The 22,549-nt window shown below is 44.0% G+C and overlaps 1 protein-coding gene across 2 annotated transcripts in view; it reads left to right on the top strand.

Annotated features, from left to right (window-relative positions):
- The first annotated feature begins 2,447 nt into the window (after positions 1-2,447).
- BTBD3 (BTB domain containing 3) overlaps positions 2,448-22,549 on the top strand; it is a 33,400-nt gene continuing 13,298 nt past the window's right edge. The window contains exon 1 of one of the 2 annotated variants that reach the window (XM_027560298.1): positions 2,448-2,650. Coding sequence is in view for 1 of the 2 variants with exons in the window: in XM_027560297.1 (XP_027416098.1) it covers positions 16,596-16,632 (37 nt within the window). In the remaining variant the exon portion in view is untranslated. Of the gene's footprint in view, positions 2,651-13,846; positions 16,633-22,549 lie in introns of those variants that run through there. The other variant, XM_027560297.1, reaches the window with a different exon arrangement.

Below are 22,549 nucleotides of genomic sequence, written 5' to 3'. Positions count from 1 at the left end.
CATTCTGAAGGAGATCAGCCCTGGGATTTCTTTGGAAGGAATGATGCTAAAGCTGAAACTCCAGTACTTTGGCCACTTCATGCGAAGAGTTGACTCATTGGAAAAGACTCTGATGCTGGGAGGGATTGGGGGCAGGAGGAGAAGGGGATGACAGAGGATGAGATGGCTGGATGGCATCATTGACTCGATGGACGTGACTCTCAGTGAACTCTGGGAGTTGGTGATGGACAGGGAGGCCTGGCGTGCTGCGATTCATGGGGTTGCAAAGAGTCGGACACGACTGAGCGACTGAACTGAACTGAATTCTTAGACCAGCCATAAGACGGGTAGAGTGAAATTTCTTCCTCCCTGACATAACCAACGAATACAGTAAGCACTGAACAATTGCACAACATCCAACAGTTTACTATGGAGGATCTGGAGTTTATAAAAGAACTTTTTGTTTTCCAAAATCCATTTATTTTTCATTTTGTGTACTATCTCCCAAATTAATGTTGCTATTGTTTTTCAATTAAGAAGAAGTATATTCTCCCAAGGCCAAATTCATTTTAAAAGAAGTATTGGGTTGGCCAAAAATTTTGTTCGGGATTTTCTATCACATCTTACGAAAAACCCAAATGAACTTTTTGGCCAACCCATGTTTAGGGTTTGTAGCTGTATATTTTGGCAACCCACTCCAGTACTCTTGCCTGGAAAATCAAAGCAGCCTGGTAGGCTACAGTCCATGGGGTCGCTCGGAGTCGGAGACGACTGAGCGACTTCACTTTCACTTTCATGCATTGGAGAAGGAAATGGCAACCCACTCCAGTATTCTTGCCTGGAGAATCAAAGGGACGGGGGAGCCTGGTGGGCTGCCGTCTATGGGGTGGCACAGAGTTGGACACGACTAAAGCGACCTAGCAGCAGCAGCTGTATATTTTAGAGGTCTAATTTATCCACTAATAAATATCTACCAAGGTTGATGATCAAGTCTAAAGAAGTAGGTATCGTCATGAGAAATAGAGAGCTATTTCTCAAACGAGCAGTGACAAAAACTAGGCTGTGACAGAACAAACAGTGACAAAATCTAGGGAATTCTCTCTTTCACAATCTCTGAAAACTTGTCCATGCATTCCCTGAGGCCAACACTTGAATTCAGGACCCTACTACTTCAATAGAATTTCCTTTCTGGTCTTCACTTTATGTTCCAAAATTCAGCATTAATCAGACCCCGACACCACCGGACCCTTCTCCCCGACATCTCTAGTAGTTACCAATCGTCTACTGAAAAAAGCCGAAAATTTGAAGTGAAGCATCAACAGTCTTTTCCAAAGGAGTATCAATTACCTTTCTAGCCACCGTTTTTGCCCTTCACTATGAACAAGACTGGGAGGGATTGGGGGCAGGAGGAGAAGGGGACAACAGAGGATGAGATGGCTGGATGGCATCACTGACTTGATGGACGTGAGTCTCAGTGAACTCCAGGAGGTGGTGATGGACAGGGAGGCCTAGCCAGTGCTGCGATTCATGGGGTCGCAAAGAGTAGGACACGACTGAGCGACTGACCTGATCTGATCTGATCTGATGAACAAGACATTCAGGTTTAATTTTGGCCCCAAGAAAAGTTCATGTATTATTTGATTTTGTGTGTATGTGTGTGTGTGATTTCTGCCTTTGCCTTGACCCAGGTGATCTTATCTTCTGACTCCATCTCTTTCCCCTTTAGGCTTCTCAAAATTTTCTCAAGACCCCAGCCAGAGGGAACTCTCATTCCCCAAATTGCTTAACAGTGTCGTTAAGGTTTGCAGGTTCAGGTACTGGGTAATACTCTGGCCACCTGAGGCGAAGAACTGACTCATTTGAAAAGACCCTGATGCTGGGAAAGACTGAGGGCAGGAGGAGAAGGGGACGACAGAGGATGAGATGGTTAGATGGCATCACTGACTCAATGGACATGGGTTTGGGTGGACTCTGGGAGTTGGTGATGGACAGGGAGGCCTGGTGTGCTGCGGTTCATGGGGTCCAAAGAGTCAGACACGACTGAGCCACTGAACTGAACTTAATCTCTATTTATGCGCTTTTCTCATCTGGTCAAAGAGAGGGCTTGAACCAGTGTCCGAAAAGGAATCCCAAAGCCAAATGCAATAGGTTCCCCATGACCTGAGTATGTCCCGCGTTCTGCACGAAGGCTCTACTACCAATGTAGGTGCTCAATAAATATCTAACACCTTAATTGACAAATGACACCGAGTAAAAGACTGCAACCTGTGGGATAAGGGCGAACTTGCCTCTCCGTGAAGGGTGCCTTTTAGCGCTCGTCCACCGGCCTAGGTTTCACTGGTCCAGGGTCAGCGCCCGCCGCCACCAGGGCAGGGGCAGGCAGGGCAGTGCGCATGCCCGGTATCCAGGGGCGCCTCGGAGCGCGCGGACCGCTCGGCCCCGCCCCCGGCGCTCGGGCGCGCGCACTTCTCGGCCCCGCCCCCCGCGCTCGGGCGCGCGCGCGGCCCCGTGGAGCGTACCCTGCGTGCGGGTCCCCGCCGAGCCCGCCGGGCGCCGCATCCCCGAGAGCCCTGGTCGGGGCCTGAGCAGCGGCCCCCGCCTCGGGCGGCGAGCGGAGTGCGGTGTGCGGTGCGCACGGCGGCGCCGCCTGCGGAGACGGGACCGGCGCGCGGTGAGTGAGGGCGGAGGCGGGCGGGCGCCTCCGCGCGTGCGCAGCGCCGGGCCGCCAAGCTGGGGCGCGCGCCCGACCGCGGGCCGCAGGGGCAGAGCGCGGTGGGTCGGGGCCGGGCTGCGGGCGCGGCGCGGGGCGTGGGGGCCGCGGCTGGCGGTGTAGGGGGCACCGGCTCTGGGGGCGCGGGCCGCGCAGGCGGCTTCCAGACGGGCTCCCCGGAACGGCGCCGGTCCCTTGCTGGTCCCGGCGTCCGGCCCGGGGCAGGGCCCGCTGCAGCCCGGGATCCCGGGGAGGGCCGAGGCGAGCCCCCCCAGGGCCCTGCCGGCCGCTCGGGCGCCCGTCGCGAGCGCGACCCCGGGAGGCGGCCGCGGTCCGGGAGGGCCCGGCGGGCCGTCGGGCAGGTGGCGGCCGCGCCCCCCGCCTGGGAGCCGAGGGCTGAGCGCGAGCAAAGTTCCCCGGAGTGACTGTCCCGGGGCGCCGGGGGTCCCGGTGGCCGACACCCGCCCTCGGCCTCCCCGGGGGCTGCGGGGCCCAGGCGAACGCTGCTGGGCTTCTGCGAGTTCGGTTTTCTTGTGGTCCTGCAGCTCGTCCTCCAAGTTCTGAGCGGTGTTCACGGCCCATTCGCTCTTGAGATAGATGTGCAGGTTTGGTGTTTTGTTAAGAAGGGTATTTGCTCTCTTGGGAAAAAGAGACTTATATTGCCTGGTCTTGTTATCTCAAAGAAAGTATTGTTAGGGCATGCCGGGGACTCCTATTTATCAAGAAACCTATTGTCCTGTGTGCGCTTGGAGAAAGCCAGCTAATTTCTATTATTAGCCGTGAAAAGACAAAGAGCGATGATTGTGCTTTCTTTCCCCCCTTCTCTCTCTCTCTCTTTCATCCTTTGATTTAAATACTCTCGGCCACATCTTGGAATACTGTAGTTATCAAAACTGGCTGCACGAAAGCGTCACCGGGGAGTTTTAAAACTCTAGGCTCAAAACTGCAGACCAATTAAAACGCAGTATGTAAAGTTCCCTCAGTGATTCCAGCAGTGCAACAGAGTTTGGGAAGCACCGGTTTAATATAAGAAAGTCAAGTTTTGAGTTTTGCGAAGTAGCAGTTTGATACCGCTGAGATGAAACGCTAGCTTCGTTCTCCATAGGCAGGAACTCACAAAGAGTAGCTTGTTCCCCGCCAGGGGACGGAGGGAAGCGTCTCTAAAGGTTCAAACTTTGGCTAAACACGACTCCGGCGTCCAGGCATTGTTCTAACTACAGCGTTGAATTTCTTAGTAGTAAGGCCACCCTCTCCGACCGCTGCCTTGGCTTCTTCCAACTCGCTCTCAGCCTCCTTCCCCACCCTTCCCCAGCTCCCGCTTTTTAGCCATCCATCCCACAACCTCTGGGAGGATCCCCTCCCCCAATAAGGTCTGACTCTTTGGCGGGGGGTGCTGTGAGATGCGGGTTACCATAGCAACGGGTCTTCCAGGGGAAGTGGGCGGGTCCACCTTTGGTTTGCTGAATAGGACGCTTCCTTTTCTAAAGAGTTTGAATCTCCCTTTTCTTGGCCTTGGCTCAGGTAAAGGTGTGTTCACACAGTCCCAGTTTTTCTTTTTAAGTGATTACAGAATTATTTATCAATGCTGTTGTATGGAGTGACAATACGAGCGGCTCTGCTGTTCTCCCGTGAAGAGATTCTCTTTACCAATCTCTGCACTAAGAACTTGTGTAACAAAAGTTCTAAAAGAGATGAAAAGCACCTTTAAAAAAAAAACAAACCTTGATTTTCCTTTGGGGCACACGCATCTTCGAAGGGTAAGCGTCATTTTCCTAAAGTCTGAAAACATACTTAAGAAGTTTTAAAAGTGAAATATAACCCTACATCCTTGCCAAAACCTTTGCTAGTTTGTGACCAGATACTATTGTCAGCTTGTAAATTGTTTCATTCCTAGAAAGTTCTTTGCCATGATTCTTTGCAAAAAGTTAGACCACTTGTAATGTTATACTTTAAAATAACGAAGGAAAGGCACAGTTCTACAGATTCACCCACTCCTTCCCTTCCCCAACACACACATATCCAAAGACAGGTGTTTTTTTTTTTTTTAATGTTTGTTCTTTTATGCACAAAACAGTTATTCCCTCCCCAACTCATTCCAGTTTATTTTGCAAGGAACTCTTAAAACTGTTGATGTAAAACAGTTTAGACGTGTCTTCAGGCTTGTTTGTGTTTTGAAATCTTTAAACTTTGCTGTGTAGATGATCAGAATTTGATCAGTCAATCCAAAATACTTATGGTAGTACAGAGATTTCCAGCATGTATTAGGGATTGAAGAAGTTTTCTCTACTCTGGTGTTTTGTGCTAGTTAACTTTTGGACTATCAAGCAAATTCTGTAAGGCTGATTTTCCCCATTTTACTCTCAGCAAAGAAAAATAGTGGAAAACCCTTTGATCTGATGGACCTTGTAGTTCAGCAGTAATGCTGTGCAGCTAAGGCTGTAACTTCTCACCTAATCTTCAGTTCAGTTCTGTCGCTCAGTCATGTCCAATTCTTAGCGACCCCATGAATCACAGTATGCCAGGCCTCCCTGTCCATCACCAACTCCTGGAGTTCACTCAAACTCATGTCCATTGAGTTGGTGATGCCATCCAGCCATCTCATCCTCTGTCTCCCCATCCATCCTTCTCCTCCTGCCTTCAATCTTTCCCAGAATCAGGGTCTTTTCCAATGAGTCAACTCCTCGCATGAGGTGGCCAAAGAATTGGAGTTTCAGCTTCAGCATCAGTCCTTCCAACGAACACCCAAGACTTATCTCCTTTAGGGTGGACTGGTTGGATCTCCTTGCAGTCCAAGGGACTCTCAAGAATCTTCTCCAGCACCACAGCTCAAAAGCATCAATTCTTCGGCGCTCAGCTTTCTTCACCTGATCTTAAGGACAGAAAAATCACAGCAGTATCATCCCGAAATAAACAGCTGTGCATGGCATGATATGCTTCCATTTGTCCCATTTTATGTGTCTGCATAGATACATTTTTAAGCAAAATTGGTACTTTAATTTCATTTGTAGTTTTAAATATTGCCCCTTTGCAAATATATCACAGACATTTCTTGTGCCCTTAAATCGTCCTCAGAAGTAAAATTTTAAATGATGGATATGTCAAAGTTTGTTTAACTAGGTTTCTCTTGTTTGACATATTCCATTTTTAGTGTTTGGGAATATGATATTAAACTCTAGTTGCAAATCTTGGCCTTTTCCATTAAGTGACCTTAATTACCTAATTATTTGATTGTGCTTCCTTTATGCATAGAATGGGGGTAATAATTGTGCCTGCAACATAGAGTTTTGGAGCAATGGAATGAACCAAATAGAGCAAGGTCTTCAGCAGAGTCTGGCAGCGGAGGTAGGTAGAAAGTAATACACACACAGGTCGAGCTGGGGTAAAGGCACTTGTCTGAAAGCCTGGATGTCTGTGACGCCTCAGGCTAGATTTATAGCAGAACTCCTGGGGCAAAGGTGAACTCCTTTATAACTCCTGAGGCCTGTTGCCAAATTGCTTATCCCAGGACACACTGATTCCCTTACATGCCGGATGGCCTTCCTGTAGTGTCAGCACTCCAGTGTTTAATCTTGCCTAATTTGCAGGAAAAAGGTGGCTTTATTTTAATTCATATTATTTTGGTAGCTAGAGAAATTAGTAATTTGCTTTTTATTCGTTCATTTGCCTTTTGAGAGTTGTCTGTTCAGGTACTTTGCCCATTGTACTCTTAATTGATGAATAAAATCATTTAATAAATGATTTTATTTATTTAATTTTTTTTTTTTTAATGATTTTAAAACGTCTGTTTAATATATATTAGATTTGTACAATGGCCTCCCTGGTGTCTCAGTTGGTAAAGAATCTGCCTGCAACGAGGGAGATCTTCCCTGGGTTGGGAAGATCCCTTTGAGGAAGGCATGGCAGCCCACTCCAGTATTCTTACCTGGAGAATCCCCATGGACAGAGGAATCTGGCAGGCTACAGTCCATGGGATCACAGAGTCCGACACGGCTAAGTGACTTAGCACAGTACAGGTTTGCACATTTAATTTTCTGTTAGCACACGGGTGTGAACTGTCTTACAGCACCCTCTCCTCCTGAGTCAGCCCTGTCTACCAGCAGATCTGTTAGACAGTCCACCCTTTCTTCACTGGGTTGTGGTCTTCCATTTTATATTTTAAGATCTTGACTAACTTTTGGGTCTGATTCTGTTTTAGGTCTTACTCATCAGTGATTGATCTCTAATCTTAATCCATGCTAAATCTTTTTAATTGTACATTTAGAATATATGGAAATATCTGCTAGAGGAAGTCACACTATTTTAAAAATCCCACTTACAGACATCTGTCCTTTCAGATAAAAATGATCTTATTATCTTTATAGTAGTACATGCATGTAATTAAATGTAAGAGTACTGAAATACTAAAATAAGTGGCCATCTCTCCATCCCCTCAGGCTCCTCAGTGGCAGCCTTTAGGCTCTTGATGGGTTTTTGAGTTTTTCACTGGGGCCACAAGTACCATCTTTTCCTCTTGGGCTAGTCAGAAGCTGGTCCTCTGGTGACACCCTGTGCTGGGGAGAGGGTCCAGCTGCCAGTGATCCTGAGGCCTCTGGCTGGAGTCTTAGCATCCTCTTCACTTTGGGGAAGGTTCTGGTGCTCTTGCGGTCTGAAGACTTAATCAGGTCCAGTCTGTTAGGGCTCTGGGACTGAGGGCCAGAACTCTACAGTGTGCAGGTGGGAAGGGCGTCCAGGAAGTCGGGCTTAGTTTACCCCTCCTTGACCCTTTCTCCTCCAGTCTTGGAGCAAACTGGAGTGCTTCTCAGCTCTCCTCACGGGCGGTGGGGCATCTCACTCTCAGGTCTGCTGAGTTGCTGTTTGTCTGTCTGCTTTTCACTTTTGTGATTTTGTTGTCATCTTCACTACAGGTCTTTCTGTGCTTGATGCGTGTGTTCTGGAAAGATCTCTTTACTGACATCTATGTGGCATGTAGAAAGAGGATGTTTGAATGCTTGATGTTTTGTTAAACTTGCCGTCTTAACCTGGAAGCCTCTGCAGATGAATCCTTAGACCTGAGAAGTATCCAGTGATTTTGGTTCTTTGACAAGAATCGTCACGTATACATAGAGTAGTCTGTTTTCCTGAAGGGATGTGAAAAGTTACACAGACCTGTCTGTTAGCGGAGGTGTTTTGTTTGCTTGCTTAATCTTTATTAAGTCCTAACATTTCTTGTTAGGGTTCTCTGAGGTATTTATGTTTTTGTTGCTGTTGTGAAGGGTTCATCAAGTTGGCTATTGTTGGTATAAGATGGTTGTTGATTTTGTTCTTTGTATTATACCTGGCTGTTATTCTAAGAGCTTTCCAGTTTATTTTTTGGGGGTTCCTAGTTATATAATCAGTTGTATATAGTGACACTTGTATCTACTTCTTTCTAATAATTATACCTTTTATTTTGGTTTTATGGCAGACTGCTCTAGTGTTAGCCTTTTGGAATATTATAAAATACTTTTGGAACATTATCAAATAGTAATGGCAATAATGTGCAAACTTTTGTTCTTTAATAGGAAAAACAGTAGTACAGTATTGGCTTTTGTTTATCATAATTTCTCATCAGGACAGAGAAAATCTATCCTTTTATTTCCAATTTACCTAGAGGTTTTTTGTTGTTTTTTTTTTAAAGAGATAGGACTCATTTGAAAAGACCCTGATACTGGGAAAGATTGAGCGCAGGAGGAGAAGGGGACGAGGATGAGATGGTTGGATGGCATCACCGACTCAGTGGGCATGAGTTTGAGTAAACTCCGGGAGTTGGTGATGGACAGGGAGGTCTGGCGTGCTGCAGTCCATGGGGTCACGGATAGTTGGACAGGACTGAGCGACTGAACTGAACTGAGGAATGGAATATTAGCAGATTACTGTTAGCAGCTACAGTTATCACTAGTATTTCTTAACAAATCTACTGACTTGAGTCCCAAATATTAAACTGGAGTAAATCCTTCCCTTTTGAATAGTTCTTTAGAAAAATAAATTCCGTTCGTGACGAAACTGAAAGGTAACGTCACATTCGGGGCTTCGCGGTATCTCGGTGGTAAAGAATCCGGCTGCCAGCGCAGGAGGGGGACGGGTTCGATCCCTGGTCCCGGAAGGTTTCCAAATGCTGCTGAGCCGCTAAGCCTTCGTGCCGCAACTACTGAAGCCCGCGCGCCCTGAACCCTGTGCTCCTCAACCAGAGAAGCCCGTGCGCGGCCGCGCGAGAGGATCCTTCGCTCGCTGCAGCTGGAGAAAGCCCGTGCAGCAGCAGAGACCAAAGTAAAAACAAATACATTATTACACAATTATAATTATTATATAATTATAATTATGTAATTATTATAAAATAATACATTATTTTTAAAATCTTAAAAAAAGACAACGTATTTAATACAATACTCATGTTTTCTGGAATGGGGGCTGAGTGGGATTTTTCCAGGGATTTTTCGAAAGAAAATATTGCAAATTGCAACAGTCATCTCTCATCTTTATCTCTTGGCAGCATTTGGTATAATTGGTCATTCCCGTTTTCATTTGACGTTCTTCAGTTGATTTTGAGGACACCACAGTCTCCTGCTGTTCCTTCTGTATCACTGACTTTTCAGTCATTTTTAAATTCTAATGTGTGCTTTTTCCCCCCCCCACACAGCCGTTAATTTGGAGTGCTTAGGGCTCAGTTTTTGTAGGACTTCTGTCACAAACAATTGTAAGATTTTAATAAAATACCATGCAGCTTAAGACTCTCGGTATATACTTCCAGCTAGGGTGGCACTCTTAAACTCCTGATGTGTGTTATCCATCTCCTTTCTTGACTTGAATATGTAAAAGATACTTCACTTTTAAAGACTAAAGCAGAATTTCTGATCTTCCTCTGCAAACCTGTCCTCCCTGTAGCCTGCCTCAGTTACTGTGTTGGGGTGGTTCTATTTTTCAGGTTATTTAAGTCAGAAACCTTGGAATCATCCTGACTCTTCTCTTTCTCTCCCACTCTACATCCAGGCTGTTAGCAGATCCTGCTGGTTTATCTTCCAGATGTTTCCACAATCCTGTCCTCAGAATAAACCCAGGAGCTCAGCCTATTTTCCCACCTCTGCTTCAAGCGCCTTCCTGCAGGTCTCCAGCACCTCCTGCCTGGGTGGTTTCAGTGGCCTCTCCTTTCACCATCCTGACTTCCCTTTAGTATGTTATCAGCCTAACAGCTGGAGTGATCTTTTTAATACATAGGTCAGATATGCTTCAGATTCTTCACCTGCTTTCCATGTCCCTCAGAGTAAAAGTCAGAGTCTCATGATGGTTCACAAAGCCCAGTGCATTCTGTTTCCCCCACTGTGACCTCCCCTCCAGTCCTTTCCCTGGAATGGAATGCTCTCCATCCAGCCAGCCTTCCCTCCTGACTGACCCTGGAACCCTGCAGGCACATTCCCCCTTGAGATCTTTGTGCAGGGTGTTCACTCTGCCTGTGTCCCTCTGCACCTTCAGGTCTTCACTAAACTGCAGTCTCAGCAGTGATGTCCCCGCTGTTTACAGCTGCAAACTATGCCTTGTGTCCTTCGTGGAATGCATTATGTTTCCATTTTTTTGTAGCATCTAAATTACTATATGACTTATTTATTGTTTTTGGTGAATCTCCCTGTCCCTGCTAGACAATAAGTTCCATGTGGCCAAGTATTTTTATGTCTGTTCATTAATGTGTCTCAAGTGTCTGATACACAGAATGTAGTCAGTAAAATTTTTTTGAATAAATGAATATAGTCTACTTTATTTTTTTCCAATGACTTTCTTATAAAGCAGGGTAGTTGTATAGCATCTTTGGATCCAACACTGGTGATTTAGCATCCCCCCAGCAAAACAGAAGTTGCAGAACATGTATAATTCATAATGGATATAATAATACAGAGAGTGGTTATGAGGATTAAATAGGATACTGTCTGTAAAGTGCTGAACCCTGCCGGAGTGTAGGAACAGGCCACTTAACTGTCAGAAAGCCTTAGCCAATTGCATTAATTCACATCTGAATGATATGAATTAAATTCTAGAATCTGCTCTCTTTGGCTTTCAGTTTTTAACCAATGGGGTGAGGAACATTTCAGAATAAAGGGGTCTGCTCTCCCTGGTGAGTATCAGCGATCTACGGTTTGTTTACTCTCTAACCCATCTCAGAATGGGACGCAGCCACTTGTTTTCACTTTTCTGTTTTCTTGCTGTTCAGACATCTCCCCATCTCTAAGCCCATCTCTCTCCCCATCTTTAAGTCCTTTTTCCTCCAATGTTCTAGCTGAAATAAGTTCTTATATAAGATGGTTTTGAAGTCCTTCAGAGCCACAGAGAAGCACGTAGTTGAACATGGTATTAAATCCACAAAATCAAAGGCAGTCAGGCCTTTGGCCTCAGTTTCCCCCACAAGCATGCGTTGTGGCCATCCCTGCAGCAGAGCAGTCATTTACAGTCCTGCGTACAGTCTCTTAGTGTCTTTGCTGTGCTTCAAATGTCAGTACGTCTCAGAAACGTCAGCCTCACTCTCTTTCTATAGGGCACGAAATGTTCGTGTGTTTTATACTATTGGAACTGCTGTGCAATTAAGTGGTGTCGTGTGCCAGAAGATGATGATTTTAGGGATCATGTCGGCAGCCAAAGAGTAGACCATAAACCAAAACCATGATGTGTGTCATCTCTAGAAATGCATAAACCCAGTACCAGTGAGGTAAACACAAATATGAACATTTGCTTCGATTTCTAAATTGTTTCCTACAAAACATATCTAGTTCCTTATTTTTTTTTAATCTTAATTTTTCAGTAATAGTAATGTGAGCAGGGTAGGTCCCCATATTTAGAAGGTGTAAACATTTTAGCCATGATTACCATACATATTAGAAATAAAATGTCATAAGCACCACTGTTCTGAATGCATCACTTGATGAATTTGTGTTGTCTTTGAAGCTCCGATCATTGTGTTTCGTTAAAACAAAGATTCATTCTTTACGAGTTATCACTTACAGTTTATTTTATTTTGAACTCTTAAAACAGTCAGTGCTGTTGGCCAAGGTTGAATGGAAAGCACTGCTTTTCTGCTGTTGAATTACAAAACACCCCTTAGTTTAGGCTGTTAATGGATAGCCCACTTGGAAAGCACACCTTGCTTTTTACAGTTACACACGTGGGCTGGGACCTGGGCAAGTACAATGTTTGTTTTCTTTGTGAAGATTTTCTTTTTAATTGCCACCTTTTCTTGTATTTGCCAGTTTTTTAGAAGTGGTGATTTTGCCTGTCCAGCACCAGCAAACACACCTACTCTGTAGCAAGGGGCTGGTTTTGGCCATCAGCCATTATACTGTGAGCCTCTGCAAAGACAAGGGCTTACATCTAGACCATCACCTATTTTCATACCTGTGTTCATGGGATGTGCAGTGGCAAGTCAAGTGTAGTAGTCAAATTCCATCTAGATATGTTCCTGGGAAATGACCTATATTCCTAGAAAGTTGAGAGAATAATAAAATTCTTGACTAGGGTTACAGCAAGCCTCTCTTCTTAAAATAATGTTAACGTCCACATTAAAAGTGTGAGAAGCTGCTCCCCTTGCAGGTTCAGATACCCAACAGCTGTTCTGGCTTTTGCTTTCTCTCTGGCACAGCCCTTGCCCGTCTCCAGCCCCGTGTAACACACCCACTGTGTGCACCCCAGGTCTCCCCCCCCATCCCCCGCCCCCGGTCTCTTCCCTCAGTCCTCCTGCAGCCTCAGGAGATGAGCTGAAGAGCTAGAAGCTGGCCTGGCTGCAGGAGCGGGTCTCTGGCGGCCGACTCCCCACCCCTCCGCTGGAGGATTTCAGCACATACTAGTGAACGCTGGAGAACGCCTTTATAGGAATGAGTAGATTTTCTAGTTAATGTAACACTATTGAACAAGTCTTTCTTTGGGACTATGGTATCAGCCCACGTGTACGTGAGACTCTGAGCTGTGTTGTTAGCCTCTTTCCGCTGTCCGCACCAGGAAGGATGCCTCAAAATGCCAGAGTTGGGCCTGGACTCCAGGACAGCACACAGCTCCCGACACATTCTCAAAATCCTCACCAGATCGCCATGTACTTGACCAGGAGGGTGTCGATTAGAGATGTCAAAACCTAATGGTGTTTGGATTGGGCTATAGGAAAATCAGATTCTTGAGATCAGATCAATCTGTATTTTGATTTTCTAGTCTTTCTTTAATAATAATTACTAAATGTAAGGTAGGTAGGAGAATCACAAACCTACTGACACAACCTCTAAAATCTTTTGAGAAAGTGAACACCAGCTCTTTAAGGAAAGGCAGTTTTTAAATGAAAAGTCACAGCTAGTAGATATATTCCCTTTGTTTGGACTTCTGCAGAGTCCTAACCTAAATTTTATTTCCATCGCACTGTTTTCAATTATTTAATATAGAGGAATATTTTGATACTACATAAACCACAATTAAAATGGTGTGTTGGAAGTGGAGGCAGTTTCTGTCTAATGTATCTTTAAATGAAGGCAAATGTGAACAAATTCTCCTAAATGTTGGCAACCATGTTACTACTTCTCATTTTCCTGTAGCAGAGAGCAAACTATCAGAGAGAAACTTGCTTCTTTCTTGCTGGTTTATGTGAGGCTACTGGAGACAATAGTCTCCTCAAAGCTCATTTAAATTTCTTTCTTAAGATCTTTGAAGAAGATGTCTATATCTTGCAGCTTGCATTTGAATTTTCTGAGGACAGGACAAAGTTAAGGTGCCAACCAATGTAATAAAACATGGAATATTAGCTCCTTGACTGCTGTTTATTTTTTGTGACAGAGATTGTCATTTTCTCATGTCTTCCATTCTGTCTACCTAATAGTTGAGAATTATGCTCTGGGAATTAATTATTATTTTCTGGAAGAGTAGAACCAAAAAACAGGTATGTGTAAAACCCTGACCCTGATCACTTAAAGTTTTTTTTTTTTCTTTTTTTTAGGAATCTTCACTAAAACTGCTAATAGCTTACCACAATTACACTCAGAGTAAAATCCAAACTCCTTATGTCAAGTGGGCATCAATGGTTCTTATACTTCTTGACTTCAGGATTCTTATACTTTTGAATATTTCAAGAAACCCAGAGAGCTCTTGTTTATGTAATATTTACTAAAATAGAAATGAAAACAAAAAATTTAAATATTTTGTTTAAAAATAAATGTTTTGATTGAAGCTTATGAAGAAAATATGGCCTCACACAGATAGCAGCTGAGCATTTTAATAGTCTTTTGAGATAATTGTGGATATTCTCTGATACCTCATTGAAACTTGAATGATAATTTCTTAAAAGTTGATTGCTGTGTGGAATCAACTGATGAAACCATCAGTGAACTTTCTGTATTACTCTTATACTAAAATCCACTGGTTTGCTGTATACTTTGAATGAACCTTTTACCAACATGCATGATTCTTTAATGTAATTGCAGTACTATTAGAAAATATTGGTTCACTGAGTTATGCAAATCTTTAAAATGTTGACATGTTTCTTTATACAGTGTTAAAAAACTAATGTCACCAACTGTTCATCAGAAATGGTCTTTCAGAAGTCGGTGACAGTCTTGGGAGGCTATCAAGCTCATAGTGGCACAATCAAGAATTCCAAAATTCCAACTTTTGCTCGAAGTTTGAATTTTTTCATTTGCAATAAATAGTCAGCTCATTGCATTCATTTTTAAGAAATGTCTTTTAAATACCTAAGTGTGAATAAGCATATTTTGCATATTTTCTCAAGTGCATTGGTGTTCCATGAACTAAGTGGCTGGTTCAGTTCTCACACAATTTTTTCTTTTTCCCATGCCAACCATTCTGTTTCAGTTTCACCAGAAGTGCTTTAAGCATACTTTCCACTTCATCACATAAACTGTTAAGAAAATGTATACTCAAGGATTGAGATTTAATAAAATCAAAAGTTTTTACTGCTGCATCTCCCAGAGATTCCCCGTGAGATGGTCCATTGATTATGGCAGAAGAACACACAGTAGCTAATCTGCCTTCACACAAGCTGTTTCATCAGGGTTCCTGAGTCCCCCAAGTCCCCCAAGTATGAGTTGGGGAGGCATGGGGAAGTCAAGACCACTTGACATGCCTTTCGGTGATGTTCACTCTGGCTGCTGAGGGTCCACTGGAGTGACCATCCAGGTTTAGGAACCAGCAACTTCAGCTGTGAAAGGGAAGAAGAGTCCCCGAGCCTGGTGGTAGACCCATCCTTATGTGTTTGAAGCCCCCTTTTCTGTTTGGGGCAGAAGGCAGGGCTTTTGGTGATGCGTCACCACCGCTGGTATCACAAGGCGGTTTCAGAGGGCTTCAGTACCTATGTCAGTTACCGTCTGAACCAGTGCAATTCAGACCTGCTTAAAATACTTAATATGTTAAAACACACACACTTTAACCAACAGATGCAAAACAATGTGTTTACTTCATCCCACCTTCGAAAAAAATGTGTTCTTCCAGCCAGTTGAACTTGTTATTTAGAAATTCAAGCTATATTTTTTGCCAGTACACAATACAAGCCATTACTTCTTAGCAGTTTAATCCTACTAATGCTTTTAAAAATCGCTGCTGGTGGTAAGACGAATAAACACACCAGCAAGAGACTGCAGCCATGGCTAGGCTGTTCAGCTCCTCCACTGTTGATGGGATCATTTCCGTTAATGCTTACTCCAGTAATGTCAGATAGTATGTAAACTGAAGTTGAGAATTCTTTATTTTGGGGGAAAAAAAACAAACACATGATTACTTAACACTCCAGTTCTTTACAGTAGAGTGTTTTCGTGGAGACACGCACATGTTAAGAAGTGAGTTCTTCTGCTTGTGCCTGTGCCGTGCAGTAATCTGAAGTGTGACATTGCCCGTCCCTAGCTGTGTGGCTTGTTTGCAGGATGGGGGTGAGTTTCCAGACTATTCATATACTCAGCCCTAAACACACAAGCCTGTTTTATTACTTTGTTTGAAAATTGGGTGTGTCTAATGTAGTGGAAATTCACCCATTCAACGTTAAGTACAAACGAAACACATTTCAAAGCCACATATAAACGTCTTTTTAATTACCCATTTTTTAAGATTATTCATATGACTGCTTTCCTCCTTTCATGTGAGTCGCTGAGAATTTATTATCCTTCCTAGTTCATTAAATCACTAAAATTCTCTACTGGTGCTATGAATAAATATGCTAGACCATGAGCTGAGACCAGTTGATAAAGGCAGCTTTGTCCCGGTAACGGAGTCTTGCTCCTCATTAGCCCACACTTCTCTCTGTGTGTGTGAAGAACTGTCTTCCAGTTAAGTTTTAGATGGTAATGAAGCGAAGCCTAGGTCTGAGTGCATGTGGGGACTTGCTTTAAGTCGAGCTTTAATATTTTCAGTTGGACTAGATGCTCGGTGGATGCAGGGTTATAAAGCTGTGTTTGTGCTCAGACATGTTCAGGAAGCCTCAGGACACTGTTGCCCAGATGTCTCAGTTCTTTACTGGTGTCTCTTGTGGCTTCACCGCCCTCTGCTTCAGCCCAGGGCCAGTTGCACTCCCTGAGGCAGTCTAGGGTTCCAGGTGGATTGAGAAGTGCTGCACTCGCTCTTTCCTGCTGTAGAGCAGCTGGAAGGCGGCTGTGGGAGTGGCGCTGTTGGGTCTTGCTGGGAGGCCCTCGGGGAACTCACCTCATCAGACCACCCAAGGCAGTTGAAACGTGAGGCAGTGCGTCTTGGGGAGGCCCGGAGACCCTCCCTGTCGAGGAGTCTCAGGACTGCATTGTGAAGGACGAACGGCTTCTAACAGTGAGGATGGCAGGAAGCAGCAGGCTCATTTCAGTTCGAGAACAGTCTTGTTTGTAAAGGGAGTCAATGAAGAGGACAGGTCACAGGCCTTGGAGGCAAGTGGTGGAGATCCAGAATGCACTGCAAACTGCGGCTTTCCCTCGCCGAGAAAGGTGAGGCAGGATTTCTTTTATTTATTGTTTTTGTGGCTAGGTGCTTGGTGCACACTTCGAGCATGCTGATGCAAAGACAGGCCACCCTTCTTCCCGTGATGACCTCTTTAGGAAGAGCAGCACAGAGCAGTTGGTTAAGACCTGGCCACATGCCACTTAGATACCACTTTTCATTTCCTTTTTATGCCATATTTTAAATTCTTTGGAACAGTGCTGCATTAAAGAAATGCTGACCGCGGCCAGGTCTCCTGTACTGAGCGCTCAGGGGATCGCGGCGTCCCTGCAGCTGCCTAGTGGAGTGCTTATGCGGAGGCCTGGCTCTTGTAAATTTGATCACCCTTTTCAGAGACTGTCAGCTCTGCCGTGGTTTGGTTCCAGTCATCATCATAACAGTGGCTCTTGTATGAGTCCATGCAGTTCTTGACTGTGATGAAATGGTTGCCTCTCCGAGTGTTAACTAAAACAAAAATCCCAAACCAAAAATTTGAGGTACTAACGATTAAGTTGCTACTTTTTGAAGATGTATTTTGACTTGAATGCTTTTAATTTGCTCATTGTGGTTAAGGTGCACGTGTAAATACTCTGCCTATTTTTGTGTGGTGCGGAGTTTGGGGAGACCCAAATTTGAGTACATATTTTCATGAATAGTCTTGACTTTCTAAGTGAGGCTTACTTGAGCGTTGTTTTATAAGCAGTTGTTTTATTCTATATCTCTGGGTAGTTCAAGTATTGACCTACTTAAAGAGTAGCTTTTAATTAAAAAAAAACTTGCTGAATATATTATTAGAATGGAATTTTTGTTTGAAACACCTTATTTTCTTAGTTCTGACACAGGCAATGAAACTAAGTATTCTGCTAAGTCGCTTCAGTCGTGTCCGACTCTGTGCGACCCCATAGACGGCAGCCCACCAGGCTCCCCCATCCCTGGGATTCTCCAGGCAAGAACACTGGAGTGGGTTGCCATTTCCTTCTACAATGCATGAAAGTAAAGAGTGAAAGGCAAGTTGCTCAGTCATGTCTGACTGTTTGTGACCCCATGGACTGCAGCCCACCAGGCTCCTCCGTTCATGGGACTTTCCAGGCAAGAGTGCTGGAGTGTGGTGCCATTGCCTTCTCTGAAACTAAGTATAGAAACCCCTCAACTTTAATTCTGATTAAAACAGCGTGAGAGATGGAAGCAACAAGGGGTTCTTCAGTGGTGCCAAACAATTATTCCTGCAGCGAATGGTGGCAGTCTCTGAGTGTTACTTGGTGTCGATACAGTTACGGTTATCCAACATTTACAGTCAGCGTGCCTTTATACTGTGTCCTTCAAAACATCGTGGGGGAACTGTAGACTTTAAAGCTAATTAAAAGTAGCATAAAACATATTTTTTTTATTTGGACTTAAAGCAGAAACAGATTTTACTTTGAGTTTTTGCCAGAAGCTGGTTTCTATAATAACCCTCTGTCACAGGCTTCTATTTCTATTTGGATTATTTGTTAGAAGATATTTTTGTGGCTCAGTATAGAAATGCATGTGTGTTTTTCATTTTCATTTGGTGGTCTCCACTCCAGAAAGATAGGGTAAAAGTTGGGCCTGACGGTGCCTGGTGATTTCAGATGTGTTTGTGTTTTCCTGTAGCACGGTTTCTCTCTGTGTAGCACATCTCTTATTTTTAGATCTTGTATTGTTTGCCTAAAATAACTATATTTCATTCTAGTCACATACATTATAAAAATGAAGGAAGGCATTTCATTAAATAGTAATTAATTGAGGCCCTTGTGGACATGTGTGGTGATGGTCAAAACACAAAACTGATAACTAGTCTTTTCTGTGTGGCTTTGCTACAATAGGAAATGAAATTTTTTTCTTTGAATCTGCCTTGCCTTTATCAAGAGTATCCTCCTGCTTTTACAGTGGTGAAAGTATTTAAGGTGACACATACCCTTACTTCAGGTGTTGTGTAGTGTGTTGAGGGAGCAGAGCTGTGCTGTTGTTGCTGCTGCTGCTTAGTCGCTAAGTCGGTCCAGCTCTTTTGCAACCCCATGAACTGTAGCTGGGCAGGCTCCTCTGGCCACGGGATTTCCCAGGCAGGAATACTGGTCCGAGTTGCTCTTTCCTTCCTCAGGGGATCTTCCTGACCCAAGGATTGAACCCACATCTCCTGCATTGGCAGGTGGATTCTTTACCGCTGAGCCACCAGGGAAGCTCTGGGGGAGAGGAGAAGTGAAGTGAAGTCGCTCCGTCGTGTCTGACTCTTTGTGACCCCATGGACTGTAGCTCACCAGGCTCCTCTGTCTGTGGGATTCTCCAGGCAAGAATACTGGAGTGGGTTGCCATTTCCTTCTCCAGGAGATCTTCCCCACCCACGGGTTGAATCTGGGTCTCCCGCATTGTAGGCAGATGCTTTGCCGTCTGAGCCACCAGAGCAGTGCTTATTTCTAAGTGTCATTGAGTGACTTAGGGCAAACACACATGGTGATGTGACTAGTATTTGGGAATCTTATTTTATCTTGAAGAGCATTTTCACTACCTTGTGGAGGTTGGGGAAGTTGGTTTGCAACACCTACCCTGTTAATAGGCCTTCCCAGGTGGCACCAGTAATAAAGAACCCGCCTGCCAACGCAGGGGTTGGATTCAGGGGTGATCCCTGTCTCGGGAAGACCCTCTGGAGAAGGAAATGTCAACTCACACCAGTATTCTTGCCTGGGAGATCCCATGGCCAGAGGACCCTGGCGGGCTACAATCCATAGGGTCACAAAGAGTATGACTGAGCATGCATGCACTCACCCTGCTAACAGCCGGAACTGATACAGAACACCTGGTTTGAAGGCTGTTGGGATTTCTTCTTCCTGTTCCATGTGCCCTTCGGGAAAGGGTGACTTCATCTGATAAAGCCACACATTCCTTGGTTAAGTGCATAAATGAAGAGGCCTTTGAATTTTAATGATCTGATTATGGAGATATTTTTGGTTATTATCTTCCAAATATCAGAAAAAATAAATATATGCTAGCTAAAGTAAAAAAAATACTTAGGAAAAATTTTTTTTCTTTTGACTAAAACATTATTTTCCTCCTCTGTCAACTAAAGCCAACAGTAAACCTGGAGAAAGTTGCAGCCATGGTGGGCAGGGCCTTCCCTTTGGCATCTCCGATGGGATTAACGTCCCCTTTGGGGTTAGAGCAGCCCCCGCCTTGGGCCTTCTCAGAAGACATCTCCTGAGGCCTGGCTTTAGTTTATCCAAAATAAGCTTTACCATGTCATCGGTTGTCAACAGTAGTAGTTGTCAGTTGAGGATTTCGATTATATATTAATACTTTATCAAATGACTACTTGATGAAAGCTCTATTATTCTGATGTAGTTCAGCCAGAATTCTGAGCCATCATCTTACCTGGTTAGCAGAATAATTAGCCAACCTAAAGAAGAGAGCCCTTTTTTTTTCCTTTTGAATTATGTATCTTTTACTTTATTTCACTGACTGTAAGGAGCCATCAGTTGTAAGTTATGCCTTTATGTACCAACAAGAACATGGAGGAGCTTAAAGTTATAGAATGCCATCAATTATAAGATTCAACCCAATTTCAGAGATGTTAAAATGTTGGCGGGGCAGTGAGAGAAAAAGGAATGTTACAATCAGTAAATTGTAATACATGTCTATATAATACATAGAGTTTTAGGTGGGTTTTGATCATAATCATAATGTTAAAATATAAAGAAGACTATATTAAATAAATCATTATTTCTGCCAAACATTATACAGATTCTTTAATTCTAGAAATCTAGATAAGAGAGTATGTAGTCAGCAAGTTTACACATGAGGAAACTTAATATGAGATCACCCAGAGTACATGTAAATTAGCAATTGATTACCTGGTGTACTTTAGTACAAACTTAAACTTTACAAAAGAGATCATAGTAGTAGTCTTTTAAATATCTATCCTTAGAGTATCTTGTATGATATATTTTATATGGTCTTTTTCAGGATCACCTCATTTAACATATGATAGAGAATGATTTGGCATTTAGATGAGTTAATAGTGCAAACAAAGTACACCCAGACACAGCTATAATCATCAAATATTGTGTTAACTGTTACATGAAATTTTAAAAGAATCATTGTTTTTGCCTTCACAGAATTGTCACATTCTGCCTTTGGACAGTTTACCCAAATGTAACGTACAGTTTAAGGTTGAATGGGACTTGGTGAGGAGGAAATGACACAAAGGAAATAGCCCATGAGCTTCCTCCCTCCAGCCACACGGAGACATGCCTTGCCCGAGGATTTGTCTTAGCTTCATCATACTTGGTGCTAGAATGCACGTCGGGTCATTGTTGAGAGGCCAAACTGAGTTGCTACTGTGGACATTGCTGAGTGGCTCTGGACTGCCTGCTGCTTTGGGCTCTCTCAGGAGGAGGGCACAGCTGAGCATCTGCCAGTAGGTGGTCTTGAAGTCCAGGGACACTCAGCCTGGAGTGTGTCTTCCAGGGGCACAGTTGAGCGTTGGGTGGGACCTGGTCACAGTGCACCCCAGACATCCTGATTGAGCCTCACCTGCAGCTTCGGAAGGAGAGGTGCAGCAGCCCAGGGCCATCATGGTGGGGCCGAACGAGCCTGCGGATGGATGAAATGTCCATGCTGTAAAGCAGGAAGATGAGGAGGGCAGGGAGCCAGATTAATCTTTGGGTGTTTGTGTTTTGAAAGATTGTATCACAAATGTTCCCTGCTTTGGGTACCATTGTTGCTAATAGTGGAAATTTACCTTTGCAGAGTGTTTTCAGCTTTTATCAAAGTGCTTTCACAGACCTGTAATCTTGCCTTTCAGGATCATCCTGAAAGGAGTGAGCTGAGCGGAATCACCCCATTTGACAGACTAGGAGAAGGAGGCTCACAGATTCTGAGTAACTAACCCTAAGGTCATGTATTATTGGCACTTACTTTTTTCACTATACTGTGTTGCCAATGCTTGACTCAATATTTATTTCCAAATTTAGCACACATATAGTCTTGTTTTCCAGCAGCTGCTGCTATCTTTAGGAACTGTCAACATTTTGTCACTTATATATGTACTTTTTCCCCTCCAAAATCACAGGCATAACTTTTGCTCAGTATTGAAGAGAAAACTAAGCAAAACCAAACACTGTTCCATCGTAATGTATCATTACTCTTCTCTGTTAGGTTCTGGAAATGTCCAGCCTACCTTCTTTAAACTTCAGTCTTGCAGTAAACCGAATACAAGTCCAGGCAGGAGTGCAGGGTTAGAGCAAGTTAAACAAGAGTTGCCAGTGCGCTTAGTTGTTGACATAGGATTTGTTGGTGCTAACCGTGAATGGCTGGTTTTCTAATTTTCATTTTGTTGGAGAGCCTGTTCTGTTACTGCTTCCCCATGACTGCTGTGCTCCTGGGTTCCTTCCTGTTACAGGTCCTCTGCATTTCTTTCCAGAAAGGGGCTTCACATTTGTCTAGCAGTTTCTTCCTGCAGGGCAGAGAGCATGTGTATGTTCATGGTTTTCATAGCTGTAAATTTGGACCTGTAGTTTTCTTTTAAAATAGATTAGAAATACAAAGATAAAGCATTACATAAGGATGTGGGGTGATTACTGTGGGCGAAAATTAGAGTGAATAGAACAGACACAGTTGAAAAAGCAGTCAGGGAATCTGTACCCTAGTCCAAACATTGCCCACAACCTAACTGTGGAGTTTTCTCAAATCCCTTCATCTTCTGGACCCCTTGCATTAAGTCATTACTCTCATATTTTTAGTTCCAAACCTTACTCAAGTCCCCCAACTGAATAAACTAGTTCAGTTTAGTCACTCAGTTGCCTCTGACTCTTTGCGACCCCATGGACTGCAGTGCACCAGGCTTCCCTGTCCATCACCAATTCCTGGAGCTTGTTCAAACTCATGTCCATCGAGTCAGTGATGCCATCCAGC

This window comes from Bos indicus x Bos taurus, chromosome 13, assembly GCF_003369695.1.
Source record: "Bos indicus x Bos taurus breed Angus x Brahman F1 hybrid chromosome 13, Bos_hybrid_MaternalHap_v2.0, whole genome shotgun sequence".
NCBI lineage: Eukaryota > Metazoa > Chordata > Mammalia > Artiodactyla > Bovidae > Bos > Bos indicus x Bos taurus.
This window is presented reverse-complemented; position numbering and strand designations above follow the sequence as displayed.